This window comes from Phoca vitulina, unplaced genomic scaffold (genome assembly GCF_004348235.1).
Source record: "Phoca vitulina isolate PV1807 unplaced genomic scaffold, GSC_HSeal_1.0 scaffold3, whole genome shotgun sequence".
Taxonomy (NCBI): domain Eukaryota; kingdom Metazoa; phylum Chordata; class Mammalia; order Carnivora; family Phocidae; genus Phoca; species Phoca vitulina.
In genome coordinates this window covers 34951681-34973274 of record NW_022589706.1, presented here as the reverse complement: position 1 = coordinate 34973274, position 21594 = coordinate 34951681, and the positions used below count along the sequence as shown (strand labels likewise).

At 38.9% G+C, this 21594-nt stretch overlaps 1 protein-coding gene across 1 annotated transcript in view; it reads left to right on the top strand.

Moving 5' to 3' along the window:
* TEC (tec protein tyrosine kinase) overlaps positions 1–21594 on the top strand; it is a 138160-nt gene that overhangs the window by 112891 nt on the left and 3675 nt on the right. Inside the window, exons 9-15 of the mRNA XM_032400316.1 lie at positions 5716–5770; positions 8081–8160; positions 9412–9545; positions 14722–14796; positions 15551–15722; positions 15843–16059; positions 20271–20335. Coding sequence (XP_032256207.1) covers positions 5716–5770; positions 8081–8160; positions 9412–9545; positions 14722–14796; positions 15551–15722; positions 15843–16059; positions 20271–20335 — 798 coding nt within the window. The remainder of the gene's footprint in view (positions 1–5715; positions 5771–8080; positions 8161–9411; positions 9546–14721; positions 14797–15550; positions 15723–15842; positions 16060–20270; positions 20336–21594) is intronic.

Genomic DNA, 21594 nt, shown 5'->3' with positions numbered 1-21594 from the left:
ATCAATGCACAGAAATCAGTGGCATTTCTATACACCAACAACAAGACAAGAAAGAGAAATTAAGGAGTCGATCCCATTTACAATTGCACCCCAAACCATAAGATACCTAGGAATAAATCTAACCAAAGAGGCAAAGGATCTGTACTCAGAAAACTATAGAACGCTCATGAAAGAAATTGAGGAAGACACAAAGAGATGGAAAAACGTTCCATGCTCATAGATTGGAAGAACAAATATTGTGAAGATGTCAATGCTACCTAGAGCATTCTACACATTTAATGCAATCCCTATCAAAATACCATCCACTTTTTTCAAAGAAATGGAATAATCCTAAAATTTGTATGGAACCAGAAAAGACCCCGAATAGCCAGAGGAATGTTGAAAAAGAAAAGCAAAGCTGGTGGCATCACAATTCTGGACTTCAAGCTCTATTACAAAGCTGTCATCATCAAGACAGTATGGTACTAGCAAAAAACAGACACATAGATCAATAGAACAGAATAGAGAGCCCAGAAATGAACCCTCAACTCTATGGTCAACTAATCTTCGACAAAGCAGGAAAGAATGTCCAATGGAAAAAAGACAGTCTCTTCAACAAATGGTGTTGGGAAAATTGGACAGCCACATGCAGAAGAATGAAACTGGACCATTTCCTCACACCACACACAAAAATAGACTCAAAATGGATGAAAGACCTAAATGTGAGACAGGAATCCATCAAAATCCTTGAGGAGAACACAGGCAGCAACCTCTTTGACCTCAGCCGCAGCAACTTCTTTCTAGACACATTGCCAAAGGCAAGGGAAGCAATGGCAAAAATGAACTCTATGGGGACTTCATTGAGATAAAAATCTTTTGCCCAGCAAAGGAAACAGTCAACAAAACCAAAAGACAACTGACAGAATGGAAAATATTTGCAAATGACATATCAAATAAAGGGCTATTATCCAAAATCTGTAAATAACTTATCAAATTCAACACCCAAAGAACAAAAAATCCAATCAAGATATGGGCAGAAGGCATGAACAGACATTTCTGCAAAGAAGACATCCAGATGGCCAACAGACACATGAAAAAGTGTTCAACATCGCTCGGCATCAGGGAAATACTAATCAAAACCACAATGAGATACCACCTCACACCAGTCAGAATGGCTAAAATTAACAAGTCAGGAAACGACAGATGTTGGCGGGGATGCAGAGAAAGGGGAACCCTCCTACACTGTTTTTGGGAATGCAAGCTGGTGCAGCCACTCTGGAAAACAGTATGGAGGTTCCTCAAAAAGTTGAAAATAGAGCTACCCTATGTCCCAGCAATTGCACTACTGGGTATTTACCCCAAAGATACAAAAGTAGTGATCCGAAGGGGTACGTGCACCCCAATGTTCGTAGCAGCAATGTCCACAATAGCCAAACTATGGAAAGAGCCACGATGTCCATCAACAGATGAATGGATAAAGAAGACGTGGTGTATATATACAATGGAATGTTATGCAGCCATCAAAATATGAAATCTTGCCGTTTGCAATGATGTGGATGGAACTAGAGGGTATTATGCTAAGCAAAATAAGTCAATCAGAGATAGATAATTATCATATGATCTCGCTGATATGTGGAATTTGAGAAACAAGGCAGAGGATCATTGGAGAAGGGAGGGAAAAATGAAACAAGATGAAACCAGAGAGGGAAACAAACCATAAGAGACTCTTAATCTCAGGAAACAAACTGAGGGTTGCTGGAGTGGAGGTGGGTAGGAGGGATGGGGTGGCTGGGTGGTGGACATTGGGGAGGGTATGAGCTATGGTGAGTGCTGTGAACTGTGTAAGACTGATGAATCACAGACCTGTACCCCTGAAACAATACATTAAATGTTAATAAAAAGAAAAAAGAAATAAAATAAAATAAAACACAACCACCACCACCACCAAGAAAAAGCTGTCTCCTCTGTCCATATCACTTTCTGTAATGTAAGTATCCCTTAAAATCTAGAAAAAGATTAATAGCACTCAGGGATGTGATTCCCTGAAAGTTGTTTTAGAAATAGGTAAGGGTATACAAAATATATAAAATAAATAGTGTTTCTGTTCTTAAATAAATTTTAGGAAAATATAACAAAATCCTTAGAATTAGAGAAGGTGCTTAATAGTGAAAACTTGTACCCAATTTTAAAGTGATCTGACTGAGACCTAACTGATGATTTGGGAAGGTCTGTGCTTGGAAACCAGATAATCCTTATCTAACTGTGAGAAACTCCCCTGACTCATGGGACTACGAATAAGGATTTTATGAAGGCTATGATTCATTGCCATGAGGTTTTTGGATTTATCTTAGTTCGGAAATTTCCTCTCTTGTGAGGGACTCTCCTCCTCCTCTGTGTGACTCAGGGAATTTGCTGTGTATGGCCTCTGGCGTGGGAATCCCCCAGCCCTCGGCCCAGGCTCAGGAATTCCACATGGCATGGGCCATGCCTAGCTCAATGAGAAAGATGAAACCTCTTCTCCGTGTAGACCATCAGAGATCCCCCCCTCCTCCCAGTCTTCCCAGGCCAAGATTTGTCTTGTTCTTTGCTACAGCCCATGCTGGAACACATCTTAAATGTCCCCAGGGTTAAAAAGCCTTTTGCCAGCTATTGAATCAAGAGTTCTCCTGCTGTTTGGGCCTAGGAGTCCCCGGCAACAGACTCTACACAGGGCTGGACTCAGGATTGCCAGGCCTGAGGCTCCCAGAACTTGGTTCTGACCTCCACACCCAGGTAACACTTGGAGGCAGAGAGGGTCAAAGGAGCTGCTGCAGGAAAGAAAGTGGGATTGTGGTATTGGTCAGGACATGTTCTTGATGGAAAGATGTTAAAGGAAGGAGGGGACCGACATGAAAGGGCCCTTAGAATGGGGCAAAGTCTAGGATAAGGCTTTTAAGTGGGTGGCTCAGGAGGAAAGGGTCAAATTAGAGAACCAGCAAAGATTTATAGCTGGTTGGTTGGTTGGTTTCTGTTTTTCCTCCATTTATACTGGTTGTCTTCCCTTGGTGATTTACTCAACCCATCTTCCCCAAGAAGCTTGGCCAGCATCTGAACTTTCCAGAAAAACCTGAGTATCCCCAAATCTCCTTTTCTTCTCTGTTCAGACACCACTATGAAGTCCTGCTCCTCTGGAGTGTTTTGAAATGACTAGCCAATCTGAAAACCTCATTCCCATCAGGTTTTGATAATCTAAAGACAGACTGACCAGTTACTTGCAAATCCCAGGCCATTCTTTTTAGATGTAGAGTGTGTTCCTTCATCCAGGGCAGCTAACTAACCTCCTATTCACAGAGGTGTGTCTGTGGCAGGCTAGGAGAGATGTCCGGGGGCTGGCATCTGCACCCGCGCTCCTGCTCACCACGGGGGCTCCTTCACGTTCACCCATGTGTAGCGTTCTTCCTGCCAGGATGAGCGCGGCCGAGGCACCCCTGTCTTTCCTTTCTTGCCTAGTGAGAAGTACCACAGAAGAGGGAGGGAAGCCACAACGGACCATTGGGAAATACTCACCACGAATTGATTCATCTGTTTGTTCATCACCCCTTCCTCCTTCCCTTCCTTCAACATACTCTTAAAGGTCTGAGTTTACATCCTAGGGAGGGAAAATATCCTTTCTGGGGAATCTGCAAATGCTATAAAAATGACTGCTTAGGGCAGGATTTCAAAAAGCCTGCCTGCCCTTTGTGCCATGGATTCCTTTTCTTTCTTATTTCCTTTTTCCCTCCCCAGGAACTGTGAATATACTAGATGAGGGAAGAACCTCTTTCTCTCTCTCACTATCTTTAAGTTAATTTCCTCCTGAGGCAGCCTTACTGATTTCTTACATCTGAACGTGAGACTAAACCTCCAGTGTTTACTTCTGCTGTGAAGATATGGGGTTGGGTCTTCGTTATTTATAAAAAGAATTTTTTTCCCTTAATCTTTCAGGTCCTGCTGGTTTATAATACACCGCGAGAGCTCCAGTTGCCTTTCCTTAATTAATTTTTATGACTTTTTCGGCATTCTGACAAATGTTTCTTGTTATCAGTGGAGAAGCTTAGGGACAGAATCCATTCTGTTCTCCTCATTTATTGTATCTCTCTATTTCATTCAGAAATTGATTGATTACAACTGCACTTTTGTCAAACTTGGTCTCAGTTCATAAAGGGGGGTCCTCAGCAATGAGATCTTAATGCCCATAATTCTGGTTAATCACCCCAGGCTCCAAATAAAATAGCAGTCATTGTATTGAGATTGTAGTTTGGCTGCTACAAGTACCTAAAAGAATCTAGACCCAAAAAAGATCTTGTTATTGTATTTTGGTCATTGTATTTTTCCCTTCCTCCATCAGAGAAGGCCTTTATGTTTGCTTGTCTCAGGGTGCTTGCTGGGTCAAAAGTAGGTGCCAATTCTTTTATAGAAGACTGAACCAGTGGTAGGAAATTAAAATGTCCAGAGGGGCCAGTCTGGTTTCATAACGTTGTAAGCCTCAGGAAATATGACTGTGGTGGACGGTTCTCTGCTCACTAAAGGGCATCTAGAACAAACAGACCAAAACAAACAACAACAAAAAGTTTAAAACAGAAAGCCAAAAACAGTTTGAGTTCATGTTCTTTGGCCAACTTACAATCTCATGAAAAGATTGGGCTGGGGAAGCAGGGAGAGGGCGGAGTATTTCTGAGGATGAGGTGGGAGATGGCAGTTTCCATCTTTCCTTGGGAAAGATTTCCCAAGGATTAAGAAGGGCACCGATCTGCAGGGGCTCGGGTTTGTTGTACAGCGTGGTGGCAGGACCTGGTGGGGGGGCAGGCGCTTCTACGTGGCTATGGTGGAATCCCTACAGCAGAGCGTCAGGTGACCTCCAGGGGTTGTCTAGAAGACCCAGGAAGCCTACTCTTCTATTTTGCTCTGTTTCTTTGACACTTGGCACCTTTGTGAAATTCAATGGGGGAGCCTGCATAATGACCTGAGATGAAATCTACAGCCTATTGGTGGGATGGGGGCTTGGGGTAAGATTTAATTTGAATTAAATACAATAATGAAAGTTGGGTGATGTTTCCTACATGTTTGAATTTGTGGAGTAAACTTCATTTTTGCTCTTATTACAATAGTGAAAATTTGGAAATGATTTTTATGTTAAATAATGAAGAATAGCTTCAATAAATTATGGTATGTCCATACCATGATGCACAGAACTAGATTGCTTTGCAAAGATGTCTGTCATATGCTGTTAATATAAACAAATTCTGGTTATGATATAGCAGATATAGTTTGATCCCACTTTAATAAAAAATATGAATGTTGGCATATGTGCATATCATCATAAAAATGTGGGTCGAGGGGCGCCTGGGTGGCTCAGTCCTTAAGCATCTGCCTTCGGCTCAGGTCATGATCCCAGGGTACTGGGATCGAGTCCCGCACTGGGCTCCCTGCTCGGCGGGAAGCCTTCTCCCTCTCCCCCACTTGTGTTCCCTCTCTCATTGTGTCTTTCTCTGTCAAATGAATAAATAAAATCTTTAAAAGAATATGTGGGTAGAAAAAGTCTGAAAGTATATATATCCAAATGTTACTAGTGGTTGCCTATATTATTGAGATTATGAGTAATGTCTTATTCCTATTAATTTTATTTGTTATTGATGGGCAGTATTACCTTAATCCTAAAAAGAATAAAAAATAATTTAAAACACCGGAGGCCTTAAAGGTTCTTCTTTTTCTGTTCAGGTGGTATTGCAGAAATACGAATAGAAGCAAAGCGGAGCAGCTCCTCAGAAGTGAAGTAAGTGTTTGTACTTGTTTTGTGTATTTGGTTTCAGCACAAATTAATTGTAACAGATCTCTGAGAAGTGATTTCACATACCTGTTTCTAAAGCCTCAAAAATAGTGTGATATAAGTGTTTATTTTTAATCATGTAAAATTGAGGATCGGTATAGTATTAGTTTCCCGGGGCCGCCAAAACAAGATACCACACACCGAGTGGCTTAAGCAACAGAAATGTATTGTCGCATGGTTCTAGAGTTAGAGTTTGAAATCAGGATGCCCTCAGGGTTGGCTCCTTCTGACGGCTGTGAGGGAGGGGGAGGGATCTGTCCTGGGCATCCTGCCTTTTTTTCCCTCCATGCACCTCTGTCTCTGTGTCCAGATTTCCCTTTCATATAAGGATTCCATCATTAGATTAGGGCCCAGGCTACTGATCTCATTTCAACTCGATTCCATCTGTAACTCTCAAGTAATTCTGAAGTACTGGGGGTTAGGACTCCAATGTATCTTTTGTGAGGGGGAGACAATTAAACCCATACTAATAGGTAAAGCTATGGGTAACACTTTCTTTACTTCCTTTCTCACTGATTTATTATCTGCTACCTTGATTTTAGTCCTTAAATGTGTTTTTCCTTTTTGTTTGAAGTTACTTTTTTAATTTTAAATTCAATTAGCCAACATACCATACATCATTAGTTTTTGAAGTTGCTTTTTAAAAATAATTTACATCACTATTACATGATATCTTTTACAAATGAAGGTTTAATAACTATTTAGTTGCCTTTAGAGATAAATGTGCCAAATAATAATACCTAATAAATGTACTAAAATTCTTACACTTTAAAAAGAAATAAAATGAAAGGATAAGATATAGTATAGAGGAAGCTGCAATGGACTGAGTAAGGAGACCTGAATCTAGTTGTGACTTTTCTCGTCTGTTTTGCCCACCTGTAAGATGAAGAGGTTGGGTTAGATGATGATCTGTATAATTCTCTGCATTTGTGATCTAGTTATTCTATTTAGTAATAGTTCTCAATTTTTTTTAAACCCATGTTTTCTCATTTTATCTCCTGCTTATTACCACCAGTCAAGGTTTTGTTGGACGCTTATTTCTGTAGTTTATGTTGAGAGCAAAAGAAGGTGACTGCTTGATTCAAATGATATGTTACCACACCTACTCCCCGACATAATCCTTATATGCCTCGCTGGTGACCCCACAATGAAAGGCAGCTGTAGGTGAGTGGGTAGCTAGAAAACCTAGGGTCCAAATTTTGGCTCTGCTACTCACTAGCTGTGTGATCTGGGGCAAGTTATCCAACCTCTTTGTGCCCCATTTCCCTACCTGTGAAATAAAGCGGGGTTAACAGTAGTACCTGTCTCATAGGACTGTTTTGAGGATTAAGTAAATCCACATATTAGAACCTACTAAAACAGAGTAAGCTCTCAATAAATATATGGTAGCTATTATCCTTTTTACTGAGCGGTAAACTATTATGATCATTGATTGTACCTAATTGTTTTTACCCAATTTATTTGTGGGGCTTTATTTAATTCATTGCCTTAATAATAAAATTTATTTTGGTTTTCAACTACTAAACACACTCTCATGTTAAAGCAATTTCAGAGCTGGAGACTGATGGTGGTGGTATTGGTGGAGAGGTATTGGAGGTTGCTAGCTTCTGTTTCTTGCTCTTTGGCTTAAAACCTGATAAGGACTTACCTTTTAGTCATTCTTTGTTTTATCTTTTGGTTTTCTCTGCTTGGTTTACTTGTGCTTCCATCTCTCCTTTTGTGAACAATGATATTTAACATTGATTTCCAGGGGAATTAGGATTTTTAAAAAATGTTCTTATAAAGAGCACTGAGATATTTACAGGAAAAATGCTATGTGGATAGAAGATGATACTGAGTCAGGATTCAAAGCTTATAGAAAATATGAAAAATGTATGAAATGAAACCCAGTTATTAAGAAATACATTTTTCAGTAACTGTTTCCCCACATGTCCAGAACTTAAAGGAATTGCAACATCTTGTCTGTTGTTTCTGGAAGGGCCCTGAGAGATATCTTGCTGAAATGTCTCATGCTGGTGTGTGTGAAGATTTGTGATTGTGGGGAATTGGGAGAATACTTTCTTGAACTAATCTCATAGCACAGTAAAGTGAAGGGGAAAGTCATACAGTTGCATGCTGTTGGTAAGTTGTGCTTCTCCAAAGCAGATTTTCTAGGCAAGGAATAATCATGAAATTGTAAGATTGGTTTCCTGAATCTTCCCTATGGCATTGATACTTGTTATTGGATTGAAAAATTTTTCTTAACTTGGATTTTAGGATAAAGAAGGTGGTTTCATGGTAAGGGATTCCAGTCAAGCAGGCATGTACACAGTCTCCCTTTATACAAAGTTTGGAGGGTAAGTACTCAATCAATCATCTCTCCCTCTCTAAGAGTTTTTATATAGTTTGTATGGATTCCTAAATCTCAAAAAATATACTGCATTTTAGCATTAAATAAGAAAATCTAAATTTGATTTCTAAAGTCTGTCCTATTTTTTATATTCATATTTCCTTATATCCATATTTCCTATACTTGGTAATTTTTCTTATGGTTTTCCATATATATACATATATATATACACACACACACATATATATACATATACATATATGTGTATGTGTGTGTGTATATATATATATATGTATATATATCTGTTGAGAATGTCTATAGAAACTTTAGCAACACTGAAGAAATAATTATTGTGCATTACGCTAAGCACTAAGGATATCACAGTGAACAAAGTAGGCACTGACCCTGCCTTCTGATAGTTTAGTGGGGGATTCAGACAAGCAAAGAGGCAGTTGTGGTAGTACATGAGTAAGTCCTATGCTTGGAGAGAATGTGTGTATGTGTCGGGGGGTGGTACACAGCCCAGAGATATCCCAGTTCGTCACAAATGTAGTCTGGGGACATCTAGCCAGACCTGATGGGTGATGAGGGCGGAAGTTGGAGGGAGGAGAAAGAGTGTTTCTGATTTAGGAAACTGCCTAGACCCAGAATTGAGTGAGGATATTGTGAGTTCCAGGAACTGACAAAAGCGTATTATAGCTGGAACGGGAGGGGTGGGGTGAGGGAGGAAAGCGAACCCTAAGAGATAAAAGTAGAGGTCAGCTCACATCAATGTCAAGGAGCTTTAAGAGCAGAGGGAGTTCTCTTGAAAGGATCTTTAGCAAGAGATGACTTGAGGAGATCTGTGTTCTAAGAAGATATCTAAAATAGAATTTGTACATTTTTTATAAGTCAGCTTATTCATTTTTAGAAGCATAAGTCTTCTAGATGTTTGCAAGTTTACATCAATAGCAGGGACAAAGAACAGTAGTCAGCTAATAACTATTTTAAGACTTTTAACTGTTGGTAAATGGAATTGGTAAATCTTCTCTTTCATAATCTCATGCAAGGGCCAAGTATGTTATCAGTGACCACTTTAAAAACTTCCACCTATTAATGTGAAAGGCAAAGCTAAGAAGAACATGGGGAAAAAATAAAAGTTGTGCAGAGAATAGAAGGGGCTATATTTAGGGGCCTGTGGTTGCCTGGTGGAAAACATCTTAAGAATGAAGTTACATTATTCCAACTTGGTGCTAACACATTTGGATTTTTGTTTCAGTGAGGGCTCGTCAGGTTTCAGGCATTATCATATAAAGGAAACAACAACATCCCCAAAGAAGTACTATCTGGCAGAAAAACATGCATTTGGTTCAATTCCTGAGATTATTGAATATCATAAGCACAATGCAGCAGGTAAGTGATCTATTAAAACATTTTTCAAATATAGAGTAGTGATTAAAATGATCAGACATTGTGATGGATTCTTCCTTGGGCAGTTTCAATTTATAGTTAATTATAGAATATGATTAATTTAAAATTATTGCATATTAAGGAAGTGATATATACAAAGAAAAAATAGAAATAATATTAAGTCTCATAAAAAGCTGTCTTGACCTTAGGACATGAGTTATTCTTGTTGCATATGATAAATGTTCACATTTCTGTGATTTATACCTGTGGTACTGACAAAGATGCTTTGCTTGACCAAGCTTTAGTCAGACTCCTGAACCATCTCCTAGACCCATTTGTGCACTTTCTTGTAAAATCCAGTTTTTAGCAAGAACCCTGCTAAGTCAGTTTAACCAGAAGTCCCACCTTAACATCTGATATCTGCTCACACACAGTATCTGATCAGATTTCTTATTTTCTACCAGGTGATGTCTGGTTACCCTGGCTTGTCTTCAGCAAGATCCTCTTAGATAGGTGTATCCCAGAACCCCTCACTCCCCAGCATTTCTCTTAGCAATTTTCCATCCACGGATTCCAACTCTGCTCTTTGTCTATAAATTCCCATTTGTCTGTGCTATATTTGGAGTTGAACCCAATCTCTCTTGAACTCTAAAATCCCATTGCTGTGGTCCCTATACCAAATCACAGTGGTCCTAAATAAAATCTGCCTTACCATCTTGAAAAGTGTCATTGAACAGTTTCCTTTCTTTAACTGTATGAAACTAAAACCCAAGATATGTCTATGTCAGAGATGTCGCAGAAGCTAGCAGACAAGCCCAGGGCTTAGGGCTCTGCTGTTGGCTTCCAAAGACTAGAGTAATCATGTCCTGGACAAGTTTTCCATCTTCCTGAATCTCTGCTATACTTACTACCAGAGTGGGAACAAACCAAACACCAAAACCAGAAACCATATTTATGCCCATGTTCTCAGATAATAATAGGAACAGTTATAGGGGTATAATTTAAATATCATAAGAATCACCCATTTAAAGTATACAGTTCATGGTCATTAGTATATTTAGAGTGGTGCCAAGTATCCTATAATCTAAGAACATTTTCATCATCCCCAAAAGAAACCTTGTACCCATCACCTATCACCCCTCGGCCCCCTTTCATCAGTCCAGCCCCTGGCAACCAGTAATCTACTTGCTGTCTCTATAGATTTGCCTGTTCTGGACATTTCATATAAATGGAATCATATAATATGTAGTCTGTTGTAACTGGCTTGAGTGACTTAACATAATGTTTCTGACATTTGTCCATATTGTAGCCTGTATAAGTGCTCCATTCCTTTTTATTGACAAATAATCCACTCTGTTAATTTTTTTTAATCCATTTTGTCATCATTCATCAGTTGGTAGACATCTGGGTTGTTTCCACATTTTGGCTGTTATGAATAATGCTGCTGTGAACATTTGTGTACAAGTTTTTGCATGGAAATATCTTTCATTTCTCTTGGTGACTTACCTAGGAGTGAATTTGCTGGGTTATATGTTAACTCTGTGTTTAACATGTGAAGAGCTACTTTCATATCAATTTATCCCCCAAAGAACTTTTTCTTATCTCTTATTCTGTTATTTTCTTTTGTAGTGTTCACATTCCCTTCTTTCTTTCTTTTGTGTGTATGTGTGTGTGTGTGTGTTCTTGTATAAATTTTATTCTTCACCATTATCTAAATTCACTCATCTAGCAAACATGACTTGAGTACCTGTTACATGCTAGGAACTGTGCCTGGCTCTAGGGAGGCTATGGTGGACTAGATAGTCATTGATCCTGTCTCTCTCAGATCTTTTACCGTCTGGTGGGGGAGACAGAGAAGTATATAACAATTTAAAGTTACTGTGAGATATGCTGTAATCGAAGAAACACAGAGTGCTATGTATGCCTATAGGAGAGATCTCTGCCTTTCTTCAAATCTAGTGCTGTAAGCAACTTACGTTGAAGTGTCTAACCTACCTCACTGATTTGCAGTGGTTGGTATTCCCAGTTGTTGGTATTTTATTTCATTTTTTCCCCAAATTTTTATTTAATTCTAGTTAGTTAACATACAGCATAATATTGGTTTCAGGAGTAGAATTAAGAGGTTCATCACTTACATACAACACCCAGTGTTCATCATAAGTGCCCTTCTTAATACCCATCACCCATGTAGCCCATCCCCCACCTCCTTCCATCAACCCTGTTTGTTCTCTATCGTTAAGAGCCTCTCTCTCTCTTTTTAAAAAAGTGTTACTTATTTTTCTAAGAGTGAGCAAGAGAGAGAGAGAGAGAGAGAGAGCATGAGCAGGGGAGGAGCAAAGAGAGAGGGGAGAAGCAGACTCCCCCTGAGCAGGGGGCCCGATGCGGGGCTGGATCCCGGGACTCCAGGATCATGACCCAAGCTGAAGGCAGGCACTCAACCAACTGAGGCACCCAGGCGCCCCCGTTAAGAGTCTCTTATGGTTTGTTTCCCTCTCTCTTTTTTCCTCCCTCCCATATGTTCATCTGTTTTGTTTCTTAAATTCCACAGATGAGTGAAATCATATAGTATTTGTCTTTCTCTGACTGACTTATTTCACTTAGCATAATACCCTCTAGCTCCATCCACATCGTTGCAAACGGCAAGATTTCATTCTTTTTGATGGCTGGGTAGTATTCCATTGTGTATGTATGTGTGTGTGTGTGTACCTCTTCTTTATCCATTCATCAGTCGATGGACACTTGGGATCTTTCCATAGTTTGGCTATTTTTTTTAAAAGATTTTATTTATTATTTATTTGAGAGAGAGACAGACAGAGATAGAGAGAGCATGAGCAGGGAGGAGAGGGAGAAGCAGGCTCCCCACTGAGCAGGGAGCCCCATGTGGGACTCCATCCCAGAACCCTGGGATCATGACCTGAGCTGAAGGCAAATGCTTAACCAACTGAGCCACCCAGGTGCCCAAATTTGGATATTGTTGATAATGCTACTATAAACATTGGGGTGCATATATCCCTTTGAATCAGTATTTTTGTATCCTTTGGGTAAATACCTAGTAGTGCAATGGCTAGATTATAGGGTAGTTCTATTTTTAACTCTTGAGGAACCCTCATACTGTTTTCCAGAGTGGCTACACCAGCTTGCATTCCCACCAACAGTGTAAGAGGTTTCTCCTTTCTCCACATCCTCACCAACACCTGTTGTTTCCTGTGTTGTTAATTTTAGCCATTCTTACAGGTGTGAGGTGGTATCTCATTGTGGTTTTGGTTTGTATTTCCCTGATGCTGAGTGATGTTGAAGATTTTTTCATGTGTCTGTTAGCCATCTGGATGTCTTCTTTGGAAAAATATATACTTATGTCTTCTGCCATTTCTTAACTGGATTAACATTAAATTAACTGGAATAATTTGTTTTTTGGGTTTTGAATTTGGTAAGTTCTTTATAAATTTTGGATACTAGCCCTTTATCTGATAAGACATTTGCAAATACCTTCTTCCATTCCATAGGTTACCTTTTAGTTTTATTGATTGTTTCCTTCGCTGTGCAGAAGGTTTTTATCTTGGGTGCTTGGGTGGCTCAGTCAGTTAAGCGTCTGTCTTCAGCTCAGGTCATGATCCCAGGGTCCTGGGATCAAGTCCCGCATCGGGCTCCCTGCTCAGCGGAGAGCCTGCTTCTCCCTCTCCCTCTGCCTGTGGCTCCCCCTGCTTGTGCTCGCTCTCTCTCTCTGTGTCAAATAAATAAATAAAAATCTTTAACAAAAAAAGAAGATTTTTATCTTGATAAAGTCCCAATAGTTCGTTTTTGCTTTTGTTTCCCTTGCCTCCAGAGACATGTCTAGTAAGAAGTTGCTATGGCTGAGGTCAAAGAGGTTACTGCCTGTGTTCTTCTCTGGGATTTTGATGGTTTCCGATCTCATGTTTAGGTCTTTCATCCATTTTGAATTTATTTTTGTGTATGGTATGAGAAAGTGGTCCAGTTTTATTCCTCTGTTGCTGTCCAGTTTTCTGAACACTGCTTGTTGAAGAGACTGTCTTTTTTCCATTGAATATTTTTTCCTGCTTTGTCGAAGATAAGTTAACCTTATGGGTCCATTTTTGGGTTTTCTATTCTGTTCCATTGATCTGTGTGTCTGTTTTTGTGCCAGTTCCATACTGTCTTGATGATGACAGCTTTGTAGTATAGCTTGAAGTCTGGAATCATTATGTCTCCAGCTTTGCTTTTCTTTTTCAGTGTTGCTTTAGCTATTTGGGTCCCAGCTGTTGATATTTTAAAGCCCCATATTTATGCTAAGCTTACTAGTATTGAGTTATTCAAGGTGAATCACTTTAATTTTTAATAGACTAGTAATTCCCTTAATTCCCTTTCATAGTTCAGATCATATTGGAAAAGACCATGAAATAATAATTGATAATAGCTGTTAGAAACCTTTTAACATTTTACTTATTGTTTTAAAGATTTTATTTATTATTTATTATTATTTGTTTGAGAGAGAGAGAACCAGCAGTGGGGAGGGGCAGAGGGAGAGAGAGAGAGAAGCAGACTCTCTGCTGAGCAGGGAGCCTGATTTGGAGCTCGATCCTAGGACCCTGGGATCATGACCTTAGCTGAAGGCAAACGCTGAACCAACTGAGCCACCCAGGCGCCCCACCTTTTTTAACATTTTAAAAAATGTTTGAGAATATGCTAGCTCAGTGCTTGGTAAAGACTGTTGTATTAAAAAGGAAATGTTTGTTGAGTGAATAAAAACATATATATGTAAAAAAGTTTTTTATGTTCCATAAAAATTGTCAATTCAAAGAACAGGATCATCTTCTTCCTGCCTGCCTTCCTTTCTTTTTATTTTTTGTTAGCTATAGCAGAGTGCTGTATGTACACAGAGGATGAGCACTAAGTGGATAAATGAACGGCCTTTATACACGAGTGTCTAAGTTTAGCGCTTTCCCATGCAGAATGGGTGGCTCAGTCGTTAAGCGTCTGCCTTCGGCTCAGGTCATGATCCCAGGGTCCTGGGATCGAGCCCCGCATCGGGCTCCCTACTCTGTGGGAAGCCTGCTTCTCCCCCTCCCACTCCCACTGCTTGTGTTCCCTCTCTCACTGTCTCTCTCTCTCTGTCAAATAAATAAGATCTTAAAAAAAAAAGAAAAAGAATGAATTCAATTTCAATGCTTTCTCTGACTTCCAGGACTTGTCACAAGACTGCGGTACCCAGTTAGTACGAAGGAGAAGAATGCACCAACCACTGCAGGATTCAGCTATGGTAACTCATTTTGTAGTTGCATTGGCTAATTTTCCTTAGAAAAAAAAAACCATTATCACAAGACCAATTCAGATGTTTAGAATTCCACACAGTAGAATTGTTTTTACAGTTGTATAGTATGGGGTTTTAGATGATTATCCTTGTAGCTATGGTAACCCTAGATTTTCTGTTTTCATCCTTATTCATAATTCAGCAGAAAACTTTCTCGGTGAAAAATAAGCATTACCATGTTATTTCTAAAATAAATCAAATCCTTTTCTGGTTCTCACCAGCTTGATTGGTTAATCACAGGAAAGTGAGGATGGAGGTAATAAAGAAGGCATCCAACTTGATTGTCTTTGTTCCTTCTAGCAAAAGCCTTTTAAACAGAGGATTAAATTCTTTACAACCTGATATAATTGGGGGTGGGGTACAACAAGCCGAGGGGGAAGAATGGTAAAGGAGTAAGTATTTGATCTAGTTTTTTTCTAAGTACTTTTAAGGTCTATTATTATTAGTCTCTTATTCAGCATCTTCTTGCCTTCTGTTGTTCACTTTGGTTATATTATGATGGCTTAGAAGGGAGTACATCCTCCCCAGAGGCTGGAAAGCCACCTTTTGCAGTTTAGATAGGTTGCAAGTCTGTTCTATGTTTTAATGATAATTGTATTATCCTGTAACTTTGACATTGACTGGTTGTTGTTTCTCTGTTTGCCACTGATTCATGCTGTGTTCTCCTTATTAAATGTTATCACTTTCCCCCTCTGTCTCACAGAAAAATGGGAGATCAATCCTTCAGAGCTGACCTTTATGAGGGAACTGGGCAGCGGACTGTTCGGAGTGGTGAGGCTAGGCAAGTGGAGAGCTCAGTACAAAGTGGCAATCAAAGCTATTAGGGAAGGTGCCATGTGTGAGGAGGACTTTATAGAAGAAGCTAAAGTGATGATGTAAGTTACCGGTTCTTTCTGGTTCCTCTTTTTGCATTAAAAAGTAGCCTCTCATCAGCTAATAGCCCTGCGGGTTTCTTTTCCTATAGTAACTGTGTGTATGCATGACTTCCCTCCCAGGAAGCTGACACACCCGAAGCTAGTGCAGCTTTATGGTGTATGCACCCAGCAGAAGCCGATTTACATTGTTACCGAGTTCATGGAAAGGGGCTGTCTTCTGAATTTCCTCCGACAGAGACAAGGTCATTTTAGTAGAGATGTGCTGCTGAGCATGTGTCAAGATGTGTGTGAAGGGATGGAGTACCTGGAAAGAAACAGCTTCATCCACAGAGATCTGGTAATCCTAACCACCCGTATTCCCATTCAGTGGCCGAATTCCTTTGTAACACCGGGGCAGCAAATGGGCAATGATGTATTAATATCCAATTTCTGTTCTCAACGATGTTTCACCGTTATCTTTAAACCTGGTAAATTTAACTTGCCTCATAATTTTAACAGAAAAATCTTGATCAAATCTAACACATATAATACATAATTACATAAGCAATTGCATAAATAATATGTAACTACATAGGTCATTGTTTCTAAGCAACTTACCATATATTAACTATTTGATCTCCATAAGAATCTCATGTGATACCTAGTCACAACAGTCTTTCTGATCATTGTTGTTTGATAAGAAAATTAGCTTGAGAGAAGTGAAATGACTTACCTAAGGTGATAAATGGGGAAGTTAAGGGTTGACTCCTCCTTTTACTAAATCCTAAACTCTTTTCCACCTCACACAATGTAAGCAGAAGCCATAACAGAAATCCTTGGTTTATTTTCCTGATTTCTGAAGTCACTGGGAAAACATGGAGGCCCAGGTTAACTCCTGAAAATACTAGAAAAAGGAATCTATTATTGGTTCTAAAGTATTGTGATGAAGACACTTCTTAATTTTTCCCCTCCCCTGACTCTGTCTCCCTATCTCCTCTATTCTTTCTTTTCTCTTTTTCTTCTCTGCCTGTTTTCCTCAAATGTGTCTATTTTCAGCACGATGACAGAACTATCAGTTCCTGTTAAACCTTGAAGGTGATTCTTTCACCAAAAAGAATGTGATTCTCTACCTGAGATTTTTCCATGTTTTAGTTTTAACTTTCTTGTCATAAAGCATGGATGCATTTCTTCTGCAATAGCAGCAAAACATTTAAAAAAAATTAACAATCACCTTAAACAGTCATTGCTTTTATAGGTATTTAACATATATCAACTCATGTAATCATGAGAAGTAGGTATGATTATTATTCTCACTTTACAGATGAGGAAACTGAGGTGTAAATAGGATAAAATAACTTACCAATAGTCAAGTATAGTGTGGAGTCAGAATTTGAACCCAGAGAGTTCAGCTCCAGAGTCTACACTGTAGCTACTGTATTATGCGATCTCTAGACTTAGGGCATAATAAAGAGTTGAACATTTGTGAGTGGAAGACTTGACTTCTAGATGTGTTTTAGGGTAGTTATCCAATGTCTCTTAGATTCCTTTTCTGCATCTGTAAATTGTAGGTGGGTTATAATATTGGTTTGCTCACAAGACTTTTCCCCCCAGCTTTATTGAGGTATAATTGACAAAATTGCATATATTTAAAGTAAACAACATAATGACTTGATATATGCATATATTATGAAATGATTATCAAAGTCAAGTTAATTATATCCATACCTCACGTGTGGTGAGAATGCTTAAGATGTACTTTCTTAGTAAATTGCAAGTAAACAATAAAGTATTATTATAGTTATGCTATCCATTAGCTCCTCAGAACATACTGAGTTCTACATTTTTGTTTTTAAGATTCCATATATAAATGATATCATAGGGTATTTGTCTTTCTTTAGCATAATGCCTTCCAGGTTCATCCGTGTTGCCACAATGACAAGATTTTTTTTTTTTAAAGATTTTATTTATTTATTTGACAGAGACAGAGACAGCGAGAGCAGGAACACAAGCAGGGGGAGTGGGGGAGGGAGAAGCAGGCTTCCCGCTGAGCAGGGAGCCCGATGTGGGACTCGATCCCAGGACCCTGGGATCATGACCTGAGCTGAAGGCAGCCGCTTAACGACTGAGCCACCCAGGCACCCAACAAGATTTTTTTTTTTTATGGCTGAATAATATTCCACCGTATAGATATACCACATCACCTTTATTCACTCATCCATTGATGGACAGTTAGATTATTTCATAGCTTGGCTATTATGAGTAATACTCCTATGAATATGGGAGTTCAGACATCTCTTTGAGGTACTGATTTCATTTTCTTTTGTATATATTTAGACGTGGAATTGCTGGATCATATGGTAGTTCTATTTTTTAATTTTTTGAGTAAACCCCATGCTGTTTTCTGTAATGGCTGTACGAAGTTACATTCCCAAAAATAGTATACAAGGGTTCCCCTTTCTCCACTTTTTCTTCCTTGACAACTATTGTCATCTCTTGTGTTTTTTGTTTTTGTTTTTTTATTTATTCAACAGAGACACAGCGAGAGAGGGAACACAACCAGGGGGAGTGGGGAGAGGGAGAAGCAGGCTTCCCGCCGAGCAGGGAGCCCAATGTGGGACTTGATCCCAGGACCCTGGGACCATGACCTGAGCCGAAGGCAGACGCTTAATGACTGAGCCACCCAGGCACCCATCTCTTGTGTTTTTGATAATAGCCATCCTGACAGGTGTGAGGTGACATCTCATTGTGGTTTTGATTTGCATTTACCTGATGATTAATGATGTTGAGCACCTTTTCATGTACCTGTTGGCCATTTGTATGTGGTTTTTTTTTTTTTTTTAATTGTATATTCAGGTTCTTTGCTCCTTTTAAAAATTGGATTATTTGCTTCTTCGGTATTGAGTTGTATGAGTTCCTTATGTACTTTATATTTTAACTCTTTATCAGATATATGGTTTTACAAATTGTTTTTCCCATTCTGTAGTTTCCCTTTTTATTTTGTTGACTGTTTCCTTTGCTATGCAAAGGTTTTTAGTTTGATGTAGATCAGTTATTTATTTTTGCTTTTGTTGCTTGTGCTTTTGGTTTCATATCCCAAAATTCACCAGTGAAGCCATCTGGTCTTGGGCTTTTCCTTTACAAGACTGTTTTAAAGATCGCATTATGGGGCGCCTGGGTGGCTCAGTTGGTTAAGCGACTGCCTTCGGCTCAGGTCATGATCCCGGAGTCCTGGGATCGAGTCCCACATCGGGCTCCCGGCTCAGCGGGGAGCCTGCTTCTCCCTCTGACCCTATCCCCTCTCATGCTGTTTCTCTCTCTCTGTCAAATAAATAAATAAACAAAATCTTTAAAGATCGCATTATATGATTGGGGCAAAGGACTCTGTAAGATAGATGTGATATAGATAACATTCATTATTGTTATTATGCTCAGTGATGATAAAGAACATCTCTCTGTCATATTGAAAGTTGTGAACTAAGTACCTTCCTCTTTTTTTATACTTTCAAAACTGATGAAAATTGAATGCCTACATGAGTATGGCAGACTACATCTGTCCACATAGACCATATCTTGATGAAAACAATTTTGATAATTTTGTGCTTACGATATTGACATCACCATGGTAGGTTTGTGTCACCCCTGAAGGGAAGATTCTGATGCTCCTGTCTTTTGGGCAAAGAATGCTGTTGACCATGAAGTGAAGTAATGATAAGGTATCCCCATAGGAAGATGGGGGCAAATCTGGGGAACTTTAGAAGAGACTCTTAAAATGCATTCAGCAGGAATAATCTCATATAAGTGGAATTGCCACATACAGAGAATAAAATGCTAGAAGTGTCGGGAACAAAAATGCATCTTAGTCCATAGGATATGGCATTAAAAATATTATCATGTTTTCCTTCTGCGAAATACTATGTCTTTTTACCAAACTGTTTTCTTGAATCTTTTACCCTTAAAGAATGGGCAAGAAAATATAATTTAAATAATCCAGAATTATATTTGACCAATTTCATATGTCATATCACAATATACTGGAAACATTGTAAATGACAAGGTAAACTATGTTACACATGGCTGTTTGTTGTTGTTGTTGTTGTTGTTGTTTTTACTGAGATCAGGATGACCAATCACTGAGCAAAGCTGTTGGGTAAAAGATCAGTTACCTATCACTTTGATTATTGTGTGTTATTAAACTCACCTAATGAGAACCTGGATTAAGGACTTAAAGAGATGTTGTCATTATCAATAAGAAAATCTGACAGTTTAATAAGAATAGAAATGGGAGGGGGGAAAAGTAGGATGACCTTGTTAGTCTTCATTTAGGTATGACAATTGGCAAAGTCATATAATCATGTCTTATTGCACATGACTTCCTGACCTGTCTTTCTACCCATTTTTTCAAATATTTGTTGGAAACATTTCCACAGGGATAAATCCAATTTATAAAGAGACATTTCTGCCTTCTGTAAATGTTGACTGGGCTATATTAAATTTAATATAAACAGAATTTATATTTTTCTACTTTGTAGAACTTTGTAACTAATATACCATTGAAATGTTGTTTTCCAGGCTGCCAGAAATTGTCTAGTAAATGAAGCGGGAGTTGTGAAAGTATCAGATTTTGGAATGGCCAGGTAAGGCTGAGTCTATGTGAACATTTTCTATCAATTTTGGATTAAATTAATATGTACCTTTGAAGGTATAGAAAGCCTGACTTTTTTTGCAGTTTGACTGTGTCGACTTCTTTTTCTGAAGCCTATCGAAGAGCTGTTTTTTAAACTACATCTTTTGTTCTATTAGCAAAATATTTGTAGTATCCATCATTTTCATAGGAAGACGAATTGATTTTTCTGTTTCTTAGTGTGTTTTTGATGTAAGGCAATAAAATAAGTTAGATTATATTTTGAAAAATTTCTTCGCTGAATGTATCTGTTTTACTGTTACTGTGGGCTTTTTCTCAGGTAAAAAATTGTTGGGAAATTATGACTGTTTCATGCTTTATTATGTGGTGTCAGGTGATGGTTACATTAGCTTGTAGAGCCGATAAGCATGGGAATAATCTGCAGTGATGAAAAAGAAAGGAAATCTTATTAGCTGTTCTGAGATAAATAAATTCATTAAAAAAGTATACATTGTGATGTTACTCATTCTGTCCACTAGGTGGGAGTATAGCCTGCTAAATATTCTACTTTCTCCCTGGCAGTGGGTTAGATTTCTAGTCTTTTGTTTTCACAGAAATGTGTTTAGGGGGAAAGTTCTTAGAATACCTTAGAATACCTTAGAATAGTCTGTTGTGTTTTTATTCTCTTAATTTTTGTAATTTTAATAGAGTGTTAGAAAAGACTTTTAAAAAGTATTGTTTTTCCTTTCCCTCCTCTCTGTCCGTTCACTCATCCATACATCCATCCTTGAAAACATTAGGTACCTACTGTGTACCAGGGTGTGAGGCTGAACCACAGCAGAGAATAAGGCATATGAGCCCCTGCCATATGCCTCTTATATTCAGGAGGAGAGAGAGACATAAGACCTGAGAGAATCACGAAGAGAGGAAAACCCAGTAATGTGACTGAGTGGGGGTCAGCACACGAAGGCCTCTGGCCCAAATGTGACCCAACACTTCTTTTTATTCAGCTTGTGAGCCAACAATGGTTTTCCAATTTTTAAGATTTTGTTTATTTATTTGACAGAGAGAGACACAGCGAGAGAGGGAACACAAGCAGGGGGAGTGGGAGAGGGAGAAGCAGGCTTCCCACTGAGCAGGGAGCCCAATGTGGGACTCAATCCCAGGACCCTGGGATCATGACCTGAGCCGAAGGCAGTTTAACTGACTGAGCCACTCAGGTGCCCCTGGTTTTCCAATTTTTAAATGGTTGGCAAAAATTAAAAGAATTTT